Source organism: Salmo salar, chromosome 02 (assembly GCF_965601325.2).
Source record: "Salmo salar chromosome 02, fSalSal1, whole genome shotgun sequence".
NCBI classification, from domain to species: Eukaryota; Metazoa; Chordata; class Actinopteri; order Salmoniformes; family Salmonidae; genus Salmo; species Salmo salar.
The window spans coordinates 32,492,074-32,513,922 of NC_138292.1; the positions used below are offsets into that span (position 1 = coordinate 32,492,074).

General features: G+C 47.9%; 2 protein-coding genes across 2 annotated transcripts; both read left to right on the forward strand.

Moving 5' to 3' along the window:
- Window positions 1-14,983, forward strand: LOC106579955 (uncharacterized). The gene is made up of 3 exons (XM_014160410.3): window positions 1-493; window positions 9,521-9,810; window positions 9,891-14,983. Exons 1-3 carry the CDS (start codon window positions 34-36, stop codon window positions 13,530-13,532), a joined length of 4,392 nt encoding a protein of 1,463 aa, XP_014015885.3. The 5' UTR covers window positions 1-33; the 3' UTR covers window positions 13,533-14,983.
- On the forward strand, window positions 14,033-21,834 carry LOC106579970 (uncharacterized). Its single transcript, XM_082969169.1, has 10 exons — window positions 14,033-14,834; window positions 14,995-16,304; window positions 16,390-18,430; window positions 18,548-18,772; window positions 19,504-19,592; window positions 19,873-19,941; window positions 20,062-20,208; window positions 20,320-20,448; window positions 21,412-21,534; window positions 21,715-21,834. The coding sequence occupies exons 1-10, from the start codon at window positions 14,033-14,035 to the stop codon at window positions 21,727-21,729; spliced, it is 4,950 nt and encodes a 1,649-aa protein (XP_082825295.1). The 3' UTR covers window positions 21,730-21,834.
- The last annotated feature ends 15 nt before the right edge of the window (window positions 21,835-21,849 follow it).

Below are 21,849 nucleotides of genomic sequence, written 5' to 3' on the forward strand. Positions count from 1 at the left end.
GAGGGAGGGGAGGAGGGAGGCAGTGCAGCTCAGATGGGTAATGAGAGAGAATACTGCAGCTCCCTCTCAGATTCCACACAAACACATGCGCCCACACATACACACACACACACTGGCAGCATCGCGAGACCCAAACACACTCTCACTCATAGCATCATCACGGCTCTGCTCTGCTGCACCACAGAGAGAGGCATGCACTCTCTCTCTAACACACACACATATAGACACACGTGTGCTGCAGGAGATCTGAGTGCTAGGTCGCTGAGCATTCACCCTCTCTCTCTCTCTCTCTCTCTCTCTCTCTCTCTCTGCCCCTCCCTCTACTGCGCACTCTCTCTCTGTTCACCTTGGCTGCTGGGTGGTGTGGAGTTATTGTTGCGTCAGAACCAGAGAGATCCAGAGACAGCCATGCCGGGGGAGAGCTCTCGCAGATCTGTCCCCAAAGAAAGACATCCGGAGCTTGGAGCAGAGCAGACAGGCCTGCCTGAACCAGGTAGGACCACCTGGGTGGAGAGGGGGAGGCGGGATAGAGGGGGGAAAAGAGAGAGGGGAAGGAGGACATGGGAGAGTGTAGATGGCAGAGGAGAGACGGGGAGGGTGAGGAGCATGTGAGACACTAGGGAGAGGAGGAGATGTTGGAGTTACAGAGAGGCTGGTAGAGGAGGGATAATAGATACCTGCTATACTGCCATGTGGGAGGCAAACAGACTGACGGATTAGAGAGGTAGAGCTGGGTCATGTCTGTCTGTCTGTCTGTCTATCTGTGATCCCCACTCCAGTCCTAGTTCCAGCTCCAGCACCCTAGCCTTCACCCCAGACCCCCCATCCACAACACTTACCCTACTTAACCCCACAAACATCCCCTTCCCCCTACCTGACCCCGAGCCCCAGCTCCATATTCCCCTTTCCCCTCACGAACCCCATACCCACATCCCCTTCCCCCAGTCTCTCCCCAGCCCCATCCCACTGCCCAGTGGCGATGTGTTTTCTCAGGGCAGAGTGGAACAGCTCCTCCCTCTCTCTCTCTCGTCCGTTACTTCCCTTCCCCCAGTCTCAGCATGCAGGGACATGACACAGCACCGTACTCAGCAGCAGCATCCACACAGTAACAGCAGGGCCAGATACTGAAGGAACAGATTCAGACATGGACTGATGTAGGGTAAAGCAGAGCATTTGAAAACGAATTGTTCATGTTAGATAAGACACCGACTACTGGAACTGTGTGTGTACATGTCACTGTATGCTACTTACTGCTAACATAGCTATTGATGAGATGATGTAGTCAATATGGTTATTATAGTATTGTTGGTATGTTGCATCTGGTAGGTTTGTGTCTAGCAGACAATAGATGTATTCTATGTTAGATTCTGTACTTGACAGTAAAGTTAGAGTATAGGAGTTGCATCTCCCAGACTGTGTATTTACCTGTGTATTCTGTTTGTGAGTTCATTGTGTTGAAGTGAAGGGGGATAAGTACACTGGGGGGATAAATGTATGTCTCAGACAGTAGAAGTACAATGTAAGGGTTAGGTTTTATTTGTGGTTTATTTGGCCCCCAAATAAAACCACAAAAAATAAATATATCATGTTTATTTTGGGGGGGATTTTCATTGTTGGTCATAAAAGACTACCAAATACGAGGAAATCACTCCAAGTGATTTTAATTTAAGAAATCTGTTCCCATGTATTCCCACGCATAATAGAGAGACATGAAGTGATATAATGTATGATGTATACAAATGTAAGCAAGGTTTGAAATGATTGTTTTAGTCAAATATTATATCTGTTTGGGCTTCTTGCAGTTAATTTGCAGTCTACAAATTATTAGTAATTATGTTCTGGCCCCCCGACCATCCGCTCAAGAAAAATTCGGCCTGCGGCTGAATGTAGTTGATGATCCCTGGGTTAGGGTATTATCTCTCCGACAGTAGAGGCAGTTGGGGTATAAGGTACAGTAGCATAGAGGTTAGAAGTGGCGGGCCAGCAGCCGAAAGGTTTCTGGTTCAAGCCCCAGGCTGGGAGACTCAAAAATGGCAATGGAACTGGATCTCTGATCCTGCCCTTGAGCAAGGCCACCCACAATTCCTCTCCATTCAGGGTTCTGTATAGGTACAGTGGTGCTGTATAGGTTCAGACTGTACAGTAGAGTGTATAGGTAGGGCCAGGAGGGCCAGGAGTTTTGAAGCACTGTGCTTTTACCTGCATTGTCCACTAGTGTTGCTGCAGGTAGAAAATGTTCGGTAATTGACACATGCTGTCTCCTCCGATCAATCAATGTCTGGTTGTGCGTAGCTCTGCAAATCTTAATTGCACCAAACCTAATATTTTGCAGGGAATACTATTTGTAGAAGAGTGATTCTACACCTCAATTTGCTGAAGCTGATCCTTTCGAACGGAATCGAAAGTTGTAGCTAAAAATAGGTCAATTTGGGCAGTTAAATGGGAGAGTCAAAGAAACCAACCTTGGAAGTATATCGTAGCAAATTCGGGAGGGTTGCCCCGACCAGGACTTGCACCCAGGTCCAGTGGTTGTCAAGCCAACACCTTAATCGTCATGCCAAGAGGAACCTCTTGGTGTTGGCATAACAATTAAGGTGTTGCCTTAACAGTCGCTGTATCTGGGTTCAAGTCCCGGGCTGGGGCTACACCCCAAATTCGCTACATTGGTGTCAGAGGTGGGATGGAGCCCGTGAGGCCATCCAAGAGGTGTGTACACGTGAGGGAAGTGTGGGGAGTCTGGGGACACACTCTCCTGAAGGAAGGGGGCAGTGAAGCGACCTTAACCAAACACCTAGTGAGCCCATCAAGAGGTTCAGACCTCTTGGCGCAATAGTTAAGTTGTTGGCTTGACAGTCACTGGACACACGTACAACCCGACATTGATTGATTGATTGGAGACAACTCGTGTCAATTACAGAAAATGTCCTACCTGCAGCAACACTAGTAGACAATGCTGTAAATGCACAATGCCTCAAAAAGTGCCCCAAAACTCCTGGCCCTAGGTATAGGTTCTATAGTGTATATGTATAGTAAAGGGATTTATGGTATAAGGTGCTGTACAGGTATAGTAAAGGGATTTCTGGTATAAGGTGCTGTACAGGTATAGTAAAGGGATTTATGGTATAAGGTGCTGTACGGGTATAGTAAAGAGATTAGGTGTACGTCTCAGACAGCATGTATCAACTCTGCTGGTCTGGCACTAATGATGTGATGTAATCCAGATGGCTTTTTGGAGAAAGATGTCTAGTCTATGTATTATTGCATTGCCACTAGTTTTTCGTAAAATACCCATCCTACTAGTTTAGGTTTAATACAAATCATATCCTTACATTGTCTTGTCTGTTCCTGGAATGTTCTGATGAAGGCCTTTCAATCCGAAACATCACTGTTTTGAAACGAGTGCATCCTGCACTGAGAACACTATAGTTAGATGAGAAGAGAAGGCAGCAGAATAGGATGATGGCGGGAGAGAGAGAGAGAGCGGGGGGGGGGGGGGGGGGGGGGGGAGGGGGGAGGGAGGGAGGGAGGGAGGGAGGGAGGGAGGGAGGGAGGGAGGGGAGGGGGAGAGGCAGAGAGCTGGAGAGAGGTATTGTGAGGCAGTAGGCTCCTGGGGCTTGTCTCAAGGCCTGGGACTGTCTTGGAGTGAAGGCTGAAGAAGCTCGCTCTGGGGCCTGACAGACCGTGGAAGCAGCCTCTGTGACGCAGTTCCAGCCTGCTGCGGCCTGCACACTCCAAGCATGTGGGTGTAGGCAGAGCCACACGCGCACACACAAACAAAGAAACCTTAGAGTGGCACGTCTTATTGTGTCCTTGTATGCATCTCTGTGACAAATTTGTGTATGTGTGTGTGCGTGCGCGCGTGCGTGCACACACTGTGACATGACTCAGCATAACAATCCAGTGATAAACATCACCACCCTGGGCCTGGGCCTAGGAAGGGATAGAGACAGTGCAGCTAAGTGCTGACGATATTAGCTATTAGCTAGACCACAGGCACAGAGAGAGGAAGGAAGGGAAAGGGAAGGCGGGAGACAGGAGAGAAAAGAAGAAATAGAGGGGGGATAAAAGGAGGGAGGGAAAGAGGACAAAGAGAAATGCAGCAGAAGAGGATGGGCTATCAGAGATAAACAAAGAGGGAGGGAGAGAGAGTCCGCATACTCCATCAGTAAGTGATATTTGTGTTCCTGGTGGAGCGTGTGTGTGTGTGTGTGTGTGTGTGTGTGTGTGTGTGTGTGTGTGTGTGTGTGTGTGTGTGTGTGTGTGTGTGTGTGTGTGTGTGTGTGTGTGTGTGTGTGTGCGTGTGTGCGTGTGTGTGCGTGTGTGCGTGTGCGTGCGCGCATGCGCGCGCATGCACGTGCCTGAGGTCACTGTGCATGGCGATGGCCCAGTTGAGAGAAGAGAATAAAGTCCTGTTCTCTGGTCAGTGTTTGTGTGTGAATATCCCTATGTCTGTACCAAGGTTTTTATAGTTTAGTGCTTTTTTATTTGTTTTTATTTCTATTGGTTTTTCGATTTGTATTTGCAATTCACTTTAGTTTCAGCTCATTTTCAGACCTGATTTGCTAGTTTTTATTTAGTATTAATTGTATATTATTTAGTTTCAGTTTTTAGGGAGGTTTTAGGGAGGCTGGAGCCATTTTTATTTTATTATTTTTTTATTTCACAAGGTAGGCTAGTTGAGAACAAGTTCTCATTTACAACTGCGACCTGGCCAAGATAAAGCAAAGCAGTTGTCACAGCTGTTAGAAGGAGCGGACCAAGATGCAGCGTTTTCGTAGTTCCACATATTTATTTAACCAGTGAAAGAGAATGCAAAACACTTCAAAATATACACAAAACAACAAGCCGTGACGCAGGAGGATCAAGTACACTCACAATGAATAATCACCCACAAACACATGTGAAACAAACATCAACTTAAATAGGACCTCCAATTAGAGGCAACGACAACCTGCTCTCTCTAATTGGAGGTCATGCCAAACAACACCAACATAGAAATGCAAAACTAGAAACTGAACATAGACATACAAAAACAGACAAACACCCCCTGTCACACCCTGATCTACTCTACCATAGAAGATAACCACTCACTATGGTCAGGACATGACAGCAGTGCGACACAAACAACAACACAGAGTTACACATGGAATAAACAAGCGTACTGTCAATAACACAATAGAAAAAAGTCTATATACAGTGTGTGCAAATGACGTGAGGAAGGCCATAGTAGCGAAGTAATTACAATTTAGCAAATTAACACTGGGGTGATAGATGAGCAGATGGTGATGTGCAAGTAGAAATACTGGTGTGCAAAAGAGCAGAAAAGTAAAAAAAACAATATGGGGATGAGGTAGGTAGATTGGGTGGGCTATTTACAGATGGGCTATATACAGCTGCAGCGATCAGTTAGCTGCTCAGATAGCTGATGTTTAAAGTTAGTGAGGGAAATATAAGTCTCCAATTTGAATTATTATATATATATTTTTATGTTATATCGGAGATGTGCCCATTGTTCACATGCAAATCTGCTCTCTTATTGGCTAGAATGTTCCAGCCTGCTCCCACCTCCTCCCGCCTGCCTTCAGCCTTTTCTGACATTTATTCCCATTGTTAGAGCATTGAGTCCCATCTCTTGTCAGTATATAGATAATCTTTGGTAAATGCATTAGTTGAAGGGTCAGGTCATAGGTTAGGTTAGGTTTAAATTATAAAGTCAATCTCAATGTGACTTAGATTTAAAAGGAATGGTGCTGAGACTGGTGCAAAAAATATGGGAGAAAGAAACTCTTGCCCATTTTTACACCTATCCAATTATTTTTTACTTTAGTACTACATGCCCTAAGTTTAGAAGATAAACTAAAACTGAACATAATTCATGATGGTTTTTATTTTATTTTAGTTAGTTTAGGAGTCGAAGATAGTTTTAGTTTTTCAAACGTATTTGTTAATTATTTTATTTCAGTTACTAAGTTGTTTTTTTCATGATTAGTTTTTGTTTTCATTTTCGTTTACTATAATAACCTTGGCCTGTGCACACACAGTACATGACAGGACTCAGGGTATTTCATGGAAATCTCATAAGGAGTCTAGTGTGTTGTTTTCATTTAAATCCTGCAGAACCGTAACATCAGTAAGGAGCAGCAGAGCGGATCATAATAGAATGGAAAATACCCCCTTTGTCGATCCCTCTCTCGCTTTTCTCTCTCTCTCTGACTGATCCAGACTCCCTCCTCCACTCGCACTCTTGCCCTAGTTCCTCTCCTCCATTCTGTCATTTTCTCTCAAAATGATCCTTCGTTCCTGTTGAAGGTTATGGAGACGATGGCGTAGTCACTGGAGTGGAGTGTGTGTGTGTCGAGGGAAAGGCGGTAATCTAATAATGGCTCCATTTAGCCTATGGCTAATCTGAGTGTCTGATTAGAGAGAGAGAGAGGTAGAGCAAGAGAGAGAGCAAAAGAGAGAAAGATGAGGAGGAGAGAGAGCAAAAGTGCAAAGAGAAAGACGAGAGCTAGCAACAATAGCCTCATTTCAAATAAGAGAAGGAGGAGCATAAGCTAGCTACCATGTTGGCCATCATTTTACCACTAAGCACTGAGAGCAGTGTTAGCATGGTATTTTCAAGTTGTACATGAAGTAGCTAGTGAAGTTATCGAACTGTGCTAGCTGTAGTACTATCAAGCATCAAGCAACGGAAGAGGGCAACAGACACCCTGCATGTAGCGCCCCTGCAGGATCTGGGATGAATATCACACAAGACCAGCATGTTCTCGATGTTACCCATCAATCAATATGAATTCTTCTTTATTCAATTCCTTTCATTCTCTCTTGTCTTTTCTCTCTCTTTCTCCAATACCCCATAATGTCAAAGTAGATTATGTTTTTAGAAATGTTTACAAATTAATAAAAAATTAAAAGCTGAAATGTCTTGAGTCAATAAGTATTCAACACCTTTGTTATCGCATGCCTAAATATGTTCAGGACAAAACATTTCAAATCAAATTTGCTTAACAAGTCACATACAGTGGATTTCAAAAGTCTACACACCCCTGTTAAAATGGCAGGTTTTTGTGATGTAAAATAATGAGACAAAGATAAATCATGTCAGAACTTTTTCCACCTTTAATGTGACCTATAATGTGAACAATTCAATTGAAAAACAAACTGAAATCTTTGAGGGGAAAAAAACAACAACAAAAAAACACAATAACCTGGTTGCATAAGTGTGCACACCCTTAAACTAATACTTTGTTGAAGCACCTTTTGATTTTATTACAGCACTCAGTCTTTTTGGGTAGGAGTCTATTAGCATGGCACATCTTGATGTGGCAATATTTGCCCACTCTTCTTTGCAAAAGCGCTCCAAATCTGTCAGATTGCGAGGACATCTCCTGTGCACAGCCCTCTTCAGATCACCCCAGAGATGTTCAATTGGATTCAGGTCTGGGCTCTGGCTGGGCCATTCCAAAACGTTAATCTTCTTCTGGTGGATTTGGATGTGTGCTTTGGGTCGTTGCCGTGCTGAAAGGTGAACTTCCTCTTCATCTTCATCTTCAGCTTTCTAACGGACGCCTGAAGGTTTTGTGCCAAAATTGCCTGGTATTTGGAACTGTTCATAATTCCCTCCACCCTGACTAAGGCCCCGGTTCCAGCTGAAGAAAAACAGCCCCAAAGCATGATGCTGCCACCACCATGCTTCACTGTGGGTATGGTGTTCTTTGGGTGATGTGCAGTGTACAAACATACCTTTTGGAATTATGGCCAAAAAGTTCAACCTTGGTTTCATCAGACCATAACACATTTTCCCACGTGCTTTTGGTGGACTTGATGTTTGTTTTTGCAAACTTCAGCCGGGCTTGGATGTTTTTCATTGTAAGAAAAGGCTTCCGTCTTTCCACCCTACCCCATAGCCCATTCATATAAAGAATATGGGAGATTGTTGTCACATGTAGCACACAGCCAGTACTTGCCAGAAATTCCTGCAGTTCCTTTAATGTTGCTGTAGGCCTCTTGGAAGCCTCCCTGACCAGTTTTCTTCTCGTCTTTTCATACATTTTGGAGGGACGTCCAGTTCTTGGTAATGTCTCTGTGGTGCCATATTTTCTCCACTTGATGATGACTGTCTTCACTGTGTTCCATGGTATATGTAATGCTTTGGAAATTATTTTGTACCCTTCTCCTGACTGATATCTTTCAACAATGAGATCCCTCTGATGCTTTGGAAGCTCTCTGCGGACCATGTCTTTTGCTCTGAGATGCAACTAAGAAAATGTCAGGAAAATCCTACTAGAACATCTGAACTTTATTTGTGATTAATCAGAGTCACTTTAAATGATGGCAGGTGTGTAATGACTTCTATTTAACATGAGTTTGAATGTGATTGGTTAATTCTGAACACAGCCACATCCCCAGTTACAAGAGGGTGTGCACACTTATGCAACCAGGTTATTGTAAGGTTTTTGTTTTTCATTTTTCCCCCTCGAAGATTTCAGTTTGTTTTTCAATTGAATTGTTCACATTATAGGTCACATTAACAGTAGAAAAAGTTCTGACATGATTTATCTTTGTCTCATTCTTTTACATCACAAAAACATGGCATTTTAACAGGGGTGTGTAGACTTTTTATATCCACTGTAAGTTGCATGGACTCACTTTGTGATTTTTGTACAACTACCTCATCTCTGTACCCCACACATGCAATCATCTCTAAGGTCCCTCAGTCGAGCAGTGCATTTCAAACACAGATTCAACCTCAAAGACCAGGGAGGTTTTCCAATGCATCACAAAGAATTGTTAGATGGATAGAGGAAAGATGAGAGGAGGGGTAGAGGAGAGGGGAAAAACCCCAACATGCACAAGCTTACACACACTCGTGCACAGTGCGGGCTCAACTGCCCTAGCAGCAGGTACTACAGCCAGATATGCAGACTTCAGCAAACTCAGGGTGTGTTCCATTCCCTTGGGGGTCAGGGGTCACTACTGTGGAAGGAAAAGTACCTGAATAAAGAACTACCCTGGGCAGTGAGCCCTGTAAATGGAGGGAGCACACATTTCATTCATTCAGAACTCACTACCAGTAAATGGACTCCATTCACCCAGCCGTAGTTGATGGTTGTAAGTGAAGACAGTAGGGATATTATATTTTTGATATGTTGATGCCACTTGATGTGTACCCTGCTGTGAGTGTGGTCTTTTCAGTCACTTGTTTTCTCTGACATTTAGGTGAAATTCTAGATCCGCTAAGTATGGCTGTGTGTGTAACGGTAAATGAGGGAGAACAAGCTTCAAAGAGAGAGCTGAAAGGACTGTTTCTATTTAACAAAGGCAAAGAGACTACAGCATCCATTACAGATATTTTGTGTTTTAATTGTATTATTTTTAATACATTCAGGAGGTAAACTGAAATTCCAGTTGCCTTTTTTCCATTACAGTTACTGTTGCCACGTCATGAAGCAGCTAGTGATTCTGACCTCATGGACATAACATTACAGAAACAGTTTCTTCTTTTTCGCTCCTCTTTCAGACATGACCAGACATGCCTCCACTGATTCCACTCCTAGTGACAGTGGCTCGACCCCTAGTGACAGTGGCTCTAGTCCCTCCCCCAGCACCCCTCAGAAGCTGCTCCCATCATGCACCTCTCTGTTCGGGCCACGGCTGGTTCGGGCCACACCCAGCTCCTCCACGACCCCGCGACCCCAGCCTGAAGGTTCAGACCGTCGCCACAGTAACACGGTCCGACTTAGCGGGACGTTTGGAGGTCACGGACCCTGTGGACGCCGCAGCGGACCCGTGAAGATGGAGAGAATCAAGGTGTGTGTATGTGTGTGTATGTTTACCAATGGTCTACTCTTCTCTTTATGTTTTTCCAACGTTCTCATTATGTTCTCCAGGTTCTGATGGGCTCAGAGGTGGAGAGCGACTACAAGGAGCCAGAGAACATGAACACACGGGTGGTGATGGGCCAGGAGGCCCTGCTCAAGACAAAGAAAACCCTGACAGGGAAGTGCCCATGCGGGCAGAGCAGCCAGGCGATACCCCTGCCCGGAGGCCCAGTCTTGGAGGTCCCTAAGCCTCCCTTAGAGCCCCAGGCCGAGGCTGGAGAAAAGGCCCAACTGGACACAGGGCAGGAGAGAGCCAATTCACCTCTGACCCCAAAGATGGAGCAAGAGCAGGAGAGAAGCCCTGTCCTGCCCATTAGCCCTCTCCTCACCCCTCTCCTAACCCCCCTCATCCCTGCCTCCCCTCCCTCCTCAGAGCCAGTCACAGTGGATGTTAGCTTGACGGGCAGCTTAAGCCCTTTGGAGGCAGGGCTGTCTCCCTATGGCGAAATGCCTTTTGTATGTGCCATGTATGCCATGCCCTCCCTGTCCGAGCCAGCCTATCCCTCTGCTATCCTATCCTTCACTGAGCCGGCCTATGCCGTGGACCCTCTGAGAGTGGGTGTTCCCTCGTCCCTGGATCCTGACCTATACTACACCGCCCCCTCCACCCCCATCAAGATGGCTGCTCGCCCCTTACACCTCAAACACCGCTCTTACCCCGGCTCCCCAGCCTCTCCCCTCTCACCAAACTCCCCCTCGGACAGTGAGGACCTGTGCTCCCCCCTCACTTCCCCCTCTGGCTCCTACGTCACGGCGGAGGGGGGCAGCTGGACCTCTTCCACCTCCCCCTGCACCTCCCCCAATCTTCTCCTGGCAGAGGAGGTGCAGGAGGCACCTGCATGCTTTGTCAGCTCGCTGTCCGAAATCGGAGACGAAGTGGGGGAGGATAGGGGAGCAGTAGGGGAGAGGGCAGAGGAGAAGGGAGGAGGAGCAGCAGAGTGGCGGTTCTGCCTCTATAAGGGTCTAGCAGAAACTGTGATCCTGGAGGAGGAGGAGGTGTTGAGAGGGGAGGTAAGGGAGAGGAGGAGTGAGGAAGCGACAGTCTCAAGGGGTAGCTGTCGCCCTCGCTGGGTGACAGAGGACACTTCCCCATTGAGGAGCAGCAGCGGCAGAAGCACCGACTCCCAGGAAGATGGAGGGGAGTCGGAGGGCTCGCTCTGCCCAGCAGAGGATGCTCTGGCTGGGGGACAGCAGTACTCAAATCCCCTGATGCAAAGAGGCCTGGAGCTGGAGCTGCAGGCCTGTGTGTCTGAGGAGCTTTACTCTCCCATTACTAACCCAGATGATGGAGCAGACTCCCCAAGGCTGACCTCCATTTCCTTCCCCTTCGCCCCAGATATGGGGAACCTAAGCCCTCACACCTCCAGCGTCAACCCTGCCTCCTCCAACCTTACCATGGACACCTGCTCTCCAGATGTGTCAGACGGGGATAACTCCAGCCCTTACGGAGAGATGGGTACCTTCCTGCTGTTCCCAGGCTCCTACAGTGATGATGGAGAGATGGAGGAGGAGGAGGAAGAGGAGAGTATGATCCCAGCCTCTCTGCTTAACTTCCCCCTCCACACCAGTCTCCTCTTCCAGGCAGACTCCATGGAGATCACTCTCTTCCCCACAGAGGAGGGGAATGAGGGAGGAGAGGGAAACGACAGGAACGAAGGGAACGATGTGGATGCATACGCGGCCGGAGAGGAGGAGGGGGACGTGGAGGATGATGATGAAGATGATGAGGAAGAAGAAGTGGAGGCTAAGGTAGAGATAGAGGAGGCTAAAGTAGAAATAGTGATAGAGGAAGAGGTGGATCAAGAGGAGGGTGAGGATGAGGAAGAGGAGGAGGAGGGTGAGGGTAAGGCTGTAAATGACCCAGCTGAAGAGGACAACCCGGCCTCCTTCCTTCATTCACTGTCAGAAACTTCCATCAACGAAGGGCTGGATGAGTCCTTCTGTTTCCATGACGACACTGACGACTCACTAGACTCCGCCTCTTATAATGGTGAAGAGGATGAGCGGCTGTACAGCACAGAGAGACATGCTGAACCACCCACAGGACCACCCACAGAACCACACACAGAACCACACCAAGCCAAACCTCACCCTGAAACCAGACCAGAGGCCCACAGCACTGAACTGTCCCAGTCCCAGAGCAGACCTAGCCTAATCAATCCCCCAGGTGACAAAGAGCCCCGGCCTGAGGATCCTCCAGGACCCAGACCACCACAACCTGCACTTGCACCTGCCCAACCTGCGGAATCAGCCCACCCCGAGTCCTCCAACAGCAGTAGTGGGAGTGAAATGGAGATCTCTTCAGAGTCCTCTGAACCTCCTGTCCCCGCTCCTTCTCAGGAGAGCCCTTATGTCTCTACCCTTATCCCTAAACTTTCTATAACCCCTTACCCTGCCTTCACTACCCCAAAGACTACTTCTGCTACTGTGTTAACCCCTAAAACCAAACCTGCATCTTTCTCTAACCCCAACACTAACTGTGCTCCTGCCCTTAATGCTAAATCTGCTACTGTCTGCACCACTAACACTAACCCTGCTACAGCCTCAATCCCACAAAATAACTCTGCTACTTCCTCAACCTCCAAAACTAACCCTGCTACCGTATGTACACCTGAAATGAACCCTGCTACGGTCTCTACCCCTAACACTAACAGTGCTCCTGCCCCTAACGCTAAATCTGGTACGGCCTGTACCACTAACACTAATCCTGCTACAGTCTCAAACCCCAAAACTACCCCAGGTGCATGCTCTACCCCAAACTCTGCTGCTACTCCTAACACTAACCCTGCTGCTACTCCTAACACTAACCCTGCTGCTACTCCTAACACTAAGCCTACTGCTACTCCTAACACTAACCCTGCTGCTACTCCTAACACTAACCCTGCTGATACTCCTAACACTAACCCTGCTGCTACAATCGAGGAGACAGCATCCCACAGCAATCCTGTCACCCTGGCAAGCCAGCCATCCCATAACAGCCCTGTGACCCTGGCAACAGGAGCAGGGCGAGCCAAAGCAGTTGCAGACGAAGTACAGGCTGGTACGGTGAGAGAGGAGGACAAAAGGAGCAGTGCAAAGAGAGAGAAAGACAAACAGAGCGGTGGGGAGACAGGGAAGGACAAACAGAGCAGTGGGGAGAGAGGGAAGGACAAACAGAGCGGGGGGAGAGAGGGAAGGACAAACAGAGCAGTGGGGAGAGAGGGAAGGACAAACAGAGCGGTGGAGATAGAGGGAAGGACAAACAGAGCAGTGGGGAGAGAGGGAAGAACAAACAGAGCGTTTGGGAGAGAGGAAAGGACAAACAGAGCGGTGGGGAGAGAGGGAAGGACAAACAGAGCGGTGCGGAGAGAGAGAATAATGAACAGAGCACAGAGACTTCAGACGAGGACCACACAGAGCAGACAGACAGAGACTCGTTCAAACTACTCATTAAGCCACGCCCCTCTAAGTCAGACACACCCCGGCCTAAACAGAAGACCTCTGAGCCCCGCAAGCCGCTCCCACGTGTGTTTGGGGTGGCAACAGCTTCAGTCCGGTCCAAACCGCTTCTGGTGTCAGTGCTGGAACTGGACCATAAGAACGAGAACCGCAGCGCTGAAGGTGTGGACTCCCATCAGGTCCTTGAAGGGACCACTGCCACCAACGACCTGAACAAGGGGGTCCCTCTGCTCTCATACCCGAAAGAGCCTAACCCCAGCAACATCCCTGTCTCCTCCTGCCCTGAGAGCTCACCTGACCTGGCTGACAACCTGTCCCTGACCCCTGACATCTTCCCATGTGACCCCGCCCAGGAGAACCTGAGGGAGAACACCCTGAGCACTGAGGACGGGGGCTCTGGGGCCCTGGGCTCCCCTCACACACCCCTGGCTGTCTCTCCCAAGAGGGAGAACTCAGAGACAGATGCAGGGGGGAGGAGGGGGGATGGGGTCTGGAGGGCTGATAGGAGGGGGTTAGGAGCAGGGGCCGGGGCCTGGGGGCCAGGGGAGGCCCTATCTCTCTCTCTGGGGCAGGGCTGTGGGTTGGAGGCACAGAGCCTATTACTGTATGAGGTGGAGGGACATACAGTTGGACAGACAATTGGACAGAAGATTGGACAGACACTCTCCGGGCTGCCCAATATTGGCACAGACGAGGATGAGGTGGGTGATATAATGGGGGACGAAGAAGACAACAACAGCCTGTGTGGTCGGCCAGACAAGATGGCAGATGTCGAGCTTGTGGGAGAGGGAGTGCCAGAGTCCAACCTGTCCAGCTGGAGGTCCATCGAGGAGATATCAGAGGCAGGGGGAGGAGAGGACGGAAGCTCCCAATTCCCAGAGGATGATGTCAGCAACTTGCAGAGTCACCCGGAAAACAAGGAGGAGCAGGAAAACAACAACAATGACTCAGTGTTCCTATCCTCTGGAATGCCAACCTGTGTGACTCTGAATGCCCTGTCAGAGGAGGTGAAACACCAGAGCCAGAGTGTGAGTCTGAGGGCGTCTCTCTCAAACATACCACTCACAGAGGTGAGATCACAGGCTGCTGCAGCCTCCGATAGGCCAACAACATCAACTGACAGCTCAACACACCAATCAGACATAAGACAGCCTTCCTCGTCCATGGAAAGCCCTGGGCGTGTCTCACCACCAGGAGGTAAACCACAGACTGTCTCAGACCAGAGCCCTGGTTCAGTAGAGGCAGCCATTTCCAGACCCAACACTAACACAGATATTAACCCAGCAGTCAAACAGGCAGACCCTGCTCTGTCTCTGCTGGGTGGGGCATTTGGATCCTTCAGCCATAAAATCAGACCAAGCAACTCCAAGTCAGGCAGACTGTCCCTAGAAACTTCCCGATCACTGAGGAAAGACACAGTAGAGAATGTCCAAGTCTCCCAAGAAACTTCTCTCTCAGTGGGCAAAGACACAGTAGAGAAGGTCCAAGTTTCCCAAGAAACTTCCCCATCAGTGGGTAAAGTCACAGTAGAGAAGGTTCAAGTTTTCCAAGAATTTTTCCTATCAGTGGGCAAAGACACAGTAGAGAAGGTCCAAGTTTCCAAAGAATTTCCCCCATCAGTGAGCAAAGACACAGTAGAGAAGGTCCAAGTCTCCCAAGAATGTTCCTCTATCAGTGGGCAAAGACACAGTAGAGAAGGTCCAAGTTTCCCAAGAAATCTCAACATCAATGAGCAAAGACACAGTAGAGAAGGTCAAAGTATTCCAAGAATCGTCCCTATCAGTGGGCAAAGACACAGTAGAGAAAGTCCAAGTTTCCCAAGAAACTTCCCCATCAGTGGGCAAAGACACAGTAGAGAAGGTCCAAGTTTCCCAAGAGACTTCCCCGTCAGTGAGCAAAGACACAGTAGAGAAGGTCCAATTATTCCTAGAAATTTCCCCATCAGTGAGCAAAGACACAGTAGACAAGGTCCAAGTTTCCCAAGAAACATCGCCATCAGTGGGCAAAGACACAGTAGAGAAGGTCCAAGTTTCCCAAGAAACTTTCCCATCAGTGAGCAAAGACACAGTGGAGAAGGTCCAAGTCTCCCAAGAATCTTCCCTATCAGTGGGCAAAGACACAGTAGAGAAAGTCCAAGTTTCCCAAGAAACTTCCCCGTCAGTGAGCAAAGACACAGTAGAGAAGGTCCAAGTTTCCCAAGAATCTTCCCCATCAGTGGGCAAATACACGGTAGAGAAGGTACAAGTTTCCCAAGAAACTTTCCCATCAGTGGGCAAAGACACAGTAGAGAAGGTCCAAGTCTCCCAAGAATCTCCCCTATCAGTGGGCAAAGACACAGTAGAGAAAGTCCAAGTTTCCCAAGAAACTTTCCCATCAGTGAGCAAAGACACAGAAGAGAAGGTCCAAGTCTCCCAAGAATCTCCCCTATCAGTGGGTAAAGACACAGTAGATAAAGTCCAAACTTCCCAAGAAACTTCCCCATCAGTGGGCAAAGACACAGTAGAGAAGGTCCAAGTCTCCCAAGAATCTCCCCTATCAGTGGGCAAAGACACAGTAGAGAAAGCCCAAGTTTCCCAAGAAACTTCCCCATCAGTGGGCAAATACACAGTAGAGAAGGTTCAAGTTTCCCAAGAAACCTTCCCATCTGTGAGCAAAGACACAGTAGAGAAAGTCCAAGTCTCCAAACAATCTCGCTTATCAGTGGGCAAAGACACAGTAGACAAGGTTCAAGTTTCCCAAGAAACATCCCCATCAGTGGGCAAAGACACAGTAGAGAAGGTCCAAGTTTCCCAAGAAACTTTCCAATCAGTGAGCAAAGACACAGTAGAGAAGGTCCAAGTCTCCCAAGAATCTCCCCTATCAGTGGGCAAAGACACAGTAGAGAAAGTCCAAGTTTATCAAGAAACTTCCCCGTCAGTGAGCAAAGACACAGTAGAGAAGATCCAAGTTTCCCAAGAATCTTCCCCATCAGTGGGCAAATACACGGTAGAGAAGGTCCAAGTTTCCCAAGAAACTTTCCCATCAGTGGGCAAAGACACAGTAGAGAAGGTCCAAGCTCCCTCTCCCACAGGCAACACTTCCTCCAACTCCCATCGTGGGCAAAGACACAGTAGAGAAGTTCCAAGTTTCCCAAGAAACTTCCCCATCAGTGGGCAAAGACACAGTAGAAAAGATCCAAGTGTCCCAAGAAACTTCCCCATCAGTGGGCAAAGACACCGTAGATGAGGTCCAAGTTTCCCAAGAAACTTTCCCATCAGTGAGCAAAGACACAGTAGAGAAGGTCCAAGTTTCCCAAGAAACTTCCCCATCAGTGAGCAAAGACACAGTAGAGAAGGTCCAAGTCTCCAAACAATCTCCCCTATCAGTAGGCAAAGACACAGTAGAGAAGGTCCAAGTCTCCAAACAATCTCCCCTATCAGTAGGCAAATACACAGTAGAGAAGGTTCAAGTTTCCCAGGAAACTTCCCCATCATTGGGCAAAGACACAGTAGACAAGGTCCAAGTGTCCCAAGAAACTTCCCCATCAGTGGGCAAAGACACCGTAGATGAGGTCCAAGTTTCCCAAGAAACTTCCCCATCAGTGGGCAAAGACACCGTAGATGAGGTCCAAGTTTCCCAAGAAACTTCCCTATCAGTGAGTAAAGACACAGTAGAGAAGGTCCAAGTTTCCCAAGAAATTTCCCCATCAGTGGGCAACGACACAATAGAGAAGGTACAAGTTTCCCAAGAAACGTCCCAATCAGTGAGCAATGACACAGTAGAGAAGGTCCAAGTTTCCCAAGAATTTTCCCCATCAGTGAGCAAAGACACAGTAGAGAAGGTACAAGTTTTCCAAGAATCTTCCCTATCAGTGGGCAAAGACACGGTAGAAAGTGTGCAAAAACTCTGTTCCCAGCCTCAGCCAAAGGAGACAGAGCCACAAACGATGAGCCAAAGAGAGGGTGGTGGCGGTCAGAAGACTGACAGGCACATTGACCAACCAAAGACGAGTGGGGCCTTAGAAGGACAGGAGAGTAGTGTTTGTATCTCAGGGGAAAGAGAGGTGGAGGAGAGAGCAGAGGAGAGATTCTCTCCAACAGAGAGTGTTCCAGAACCTGCACAGCGTCAGACACCCGAGGGAGAGCTGAGCACAAAGAAAGCCCTCATTCCTCCTCAGCCAGGGAGGAGAGGGAAGCAGAGCAGAGACAGACCCAGTCAGCCGCGAAGACAATCTCCGCCAGGCTTTGGGTCTACTGATAACCCACAGGAACCAGCTCTCACTGCCAAGACCCTAGAAGACACCTCCCCACCAGGGAAGCAAAAGAATAAGAACATGAGGGGACAAAAATCTGCTGCAGATACCAGACAGAGGACACCTGTGAAGGGCAAACCTGAAGCAGAGTCCGAGAAGAGAGGGGAAAACAGAAACGCCTCCAGGGCCCCGACTCCCCCTAGTCCTTCCAACCTCTGCCCTATCGCTCCCGCTCTCCTAGTCAACCAGGAAGTGAACATGGAAGTGCACCAGGAAATGCTTGACAACAGGCCGCTGCCTGGCTGCCAGACAGAAAGCAGGAAGGACATCAACGATAACAATGTGGGGAGTGGCCATGCCTCCCCTACAGAACAGAATAGATCCTCTTCTCCTCCACCTCTTCCCTCCTCCTCTCCTCCCCCTCTCTCCCCCTCTCCTCTCTCCTCCTCTCCTCCCCCCAGTACCTTCATGGTGCCGCCAGATGAGGACCTCCCCACCCCCATACAGGAGTCCCAGCCTCTCTTCACCACAGTCCAGCCTGTCACCCCACTCCTAGACACCCAGCCTCAATCAACCAATCTTCAGGCAGCCTCCGCAACCCTTTCTACTACCCCTATCGCCCTTCCTAAGCATCCCCCTATACCCACTGAAAGTGTCCGTATCTCCCCTACCCCCTACTCATTCTCATCTCCACCCACGTCAGCCCTGCCCTCGACCCCCAGCCTTACCCAGCCTACCCAGGAGTCTCTGCCACGGCTGGAGGCTCCAACCACAGTGCCTGTCCTAGACATCCGCTGCCAGGCCCAGCCCCAGCCAAACCTCCTCACCGAGCCCAACAGACAGATCAAGCCAGTTCAGTCACAAAGGCCACAGGACAGAGGTGAGTTACACTCAAGAGAGATAAAGGTGTGGAGTGATTTGATTTTCTCTTTTTGGTAATCAAGAATCAGTGAATCATGAATCAGTCCAACCTGTGTGAATTTGGATTTTGTTGCAGATGGGATGGACACAGACAGTGATGACGATGACACTGCTGTTCCTCTAAGACATCACATGACTCAGCCCAGGGGGATTGTGGGAAACCCTTCTCATAAAGAGTCTGGCTCCTCCAATCAGCGAGAGATACTGCTTCACTCCTCCCGCCAACCAACTGAGAGACAGATAGACTGTCCAATCAGCCACAAGGATTCACAGCAGCTGGACCTGTCCTTCAAATACAACTGTACGTACTCTGCAAACCCATATCTCTCTCTCTCTGTCATTTTCTCTGTTTCCTTGAGAAAGTGATTCTGAGAAGTGACTCCACCTATGACCTTCCTCACACACACAGATGGCTCTGAATATGTCTAGTGGCCCTGCTATGGTCCTGATGAAGGACATACTTTAGATTCTAGGAAGGCTTCTCAATAATACCCCGTCGACCACAAAACACTGCTTCAGCTACTGAATAATGGAGGAGAAATACTCAGAGAGAGGATCATTTTATCCAGGAGGAATATTGTTATTGCACATCTTTCAATAGAGGTTATTTTAGGGCAACCGTCAGTCAACCTGAAACCACTGGGTCAATCTAGCTAGAACTGACCTCCCGGTAGATGATACGTACATAGAATCATGGATGGGGATTTATGTGTACTGTATGTGTGGTAGCACTGCAGCATAATGAACAATACTACATGCATTGAAACACAGTTGTACAGAATGTAATTATACGTCATAACATGCATGTTCCATAACATAGAGATGAAATGCCATTGCTATTTAATGAGGTGATCTATTTCTCCTCTAAGATCGGTGATTTGGTTAGCCGTAAAGCTTTATGATGGACTGTCCCATTACCAGAGTGCTAACGAGCTACACCATATCCTCATCATCTATATCTCAGTCATTAGTTACCATAGCAATGAGGATGTGATGCAGTCCTCTGAGAGTAACAGTGTGTGTGTTCCACAGTGGGCTCCTGCAATGAGTCGGAGAGTGAGGGATCAGTGCCAGAGTTGGAAGAACCAGAGGTGGTGCCACTGAGATCCTCAGAACCACAGGTGAATCTACCGTGTGTGGGCAGAGAACACTCTAGAAGTCCCCTCGTCTCCAAGGGTGGAAACCTTGCTTTCACTGTGTGTTATGTAATAACATATTGATGTCATTACCTTTAGGTAGGGGGGTAAGAAGGATACGTGTTGTGGGGCCTGTATTTTCTGAATGGGTCGCAGCTTCAGAGATCTTTTCCATATTATCATTCTGGATATGGGTAAACTACTGTAGAATGTTCTCAGGTTTGATGTGTTGAATTGATTTTGTTGTCCTCCTTCTCTCTCTCAGCCCATCTCTCCTGCTGATGAGGGGATTAACAGACCTAAGCAGAGCCGCAGTGAGAAGAAGGCCCGCAAGGCGAGATGTGAACACAGCTGCTCCATGCGGCAGACCCAGCTAATCAAACACAGAGCAAATGTGTGTGTATTCTGTGTGTTTGGCCGCGTCATGGTGTAACCAGTGTGTGTGTGTGTTTAGGCCATGGGTAAGCTGGGCTTGCGGCCGGTCCACGGTGTGACCAGGATCACTATAAGGAAGTCGAAGAGCATCTTGTTTGTCATCAGCAGACCTGACGTCTTCAAGAGCCCCGCGTCAGACATCTACATCGTGTTTGGAGAGGCCAAGGTGACATCCTAACCTTCTCTCACTCTCTCTCTTTATCCCCCTCTCTCTTTTCTCTCATCTACATTGTGTTCAGAGGCCAAGGTGACCTCTCTCTTCCTATTTCCTTCCTAGATAGAGGACCTGTCTCAACAGGTGCACAAGGCAGCGGCAGAGAAGTTTAAGGTCCCGGTGGAGGCCTCCCCACTGGTGCCCCCTGCACCACCCAGCCTCACCATCAAGGAGGAGAGCGAGGAGGAGGAGGTATGGAAATGCATGCTCACTCATTATGTCAAGGAAAAACACCAACCTTTACGCTATTCTTACTCTTTCATGTACGGTAGTTCTTTTAGATCTTAATATGAAACAATTCTGTCTAGTGTTGTTACATTTCAGTCCTCTCTATTGCAGTGGTGGAAAAAGTACCCAACTGTCATACTTGAGTAAAAATAAAGATACCTTAATAGAAAATGACTCAAGTAAAAGTGAGTCACACAGGAAAATCCTGTATTTGGTTTTAAATATAAAGTAAATGTAATTGCTCATATATACTTAAGTATACATCCTTTCAAATTAGTTATATTAAGCATACCACACGGCATGCTTGCCAGGGGCACCCTCTAACACTCAGACATAATTTACAAACAAAGCACGTGTTCAGTAGGTCCCCCAGATCAGAGGCAGTAGGGATGACCGGGATGTTCTCTTGATAAGTATGTGAATTAGACCATTTTCCTGTCCTGCTAAGCATTCAAAATGTAACGAGTACTTTTAAGTCTCAAGGAAAATGTATGGAGAAAAAAGTACATTGTTTTCTTTAGGAATGTAGTGAAGCAAAAGTTGTCAAAAGTAGAAATAGTTCAAGTCAAGTACAGATACCCCCAAAAACAACTTAAGTAGTATTTTCAAGTATTGTTACTTAAGGACTTTACTGTAGTTAGCCTGATGGAATTTTTATTTATTTGACTAGGCAAGTCGGTTAAGAACAAATTCTTATTTTCAATGATGGCTTAAGAACAGCGGGTTAACTGCCTTGTTCAGGGGCAGAACGACAGCTTTTTACCTTGTCAGCTCGGGGATTCGATCTTGCAACCTTCCGATTACTAGTCCAATGCTCTAACCACTAGGCTACTTGCCGCCCAAATTTTGCAGTTAAGAATTGTAGCATTTTTTTTTTTCCCATGTTCAGAAGTGTTCCATAGTGCAACTGACTTTGACCTCTGTCAGGTGGACGAGGGAGGGTTGGAGCAGAGGGATATAGAGCTGGTGATGGCCCAGGCTAACGTGTCCCGTTCTAAAGCTGTCCGCGCCCTCAGACACAACACCAACGACATCGTTAACGCTATCATGGTGAGGAGGGATTTATGAAGGAAGGAATCTGTTGTAACACACTATGTCCTACATTTGCTGTTATGACCTACTGATTGCAACAGTCCTTTTTTAACAGGCCTTGAAAAAAAAGCTTAACAATATACATTCTTCACGCATCCAACCCCAAGTAATTCTCTCCATCTTTCTTCTCTCCCACAGGAGCTGACCATGTGAGAGGAACCCCCCCTCCCTCCCAAAGCATAAATGCCACAGTCACATCTGTATCGCTGCTATGTTGCATTCTCCTTACCTGCTAATAAACAGTCTGTTATAACCACACTAGTGGGTAATACT

Excerpts from the sequence above, each read along its gene's own strand:
- LOC106579955 (XM_014160410.3), top strand. The coding sequence starts at position 34 with ATGGGTAATGAGAGAGAATACTGCAGCTCCCTCTCAGATTCCACACAA. Across the intron at positions 494-9,520 it reads GACAGGCCTGCCTGAACCAG|ACATGACCAGACATGCCTCC; the intron begins GTAGGACCACCT and ends CTCCTCTTTCAG. Across the intron at positions 9,811-9,890 it reads TGAAGATGGAGAGAATCAAG|GTTCTGATGGGCTCAGAGGT; the intron begins GTGTGTGTATGT and ends TATGTTCTCCAG.
- LOC106579970 (XM_082969169.1), top strand. The coding sequence starts at position 14,033 with ATGGGGGACGAAGAAGACAACAACAGCCTGTGTGGTCGGCCAGACAAG. Across the intron at positions 16,305-16,389 it reads CATCAGTGGGCAAATACACG|GCAACACTTCCTCCAACTCC; the intron begins GTAGAGAAGGTC and ends CCTCTCCCACAG. Across the intron at positions 18,431-18,547 it reads ACAAAGGCCACAGGACAGAG|ATGGGATGGACACAGACAGT; the intron begins GTGAGTTACACT and ends ATTTTGTTGCAG.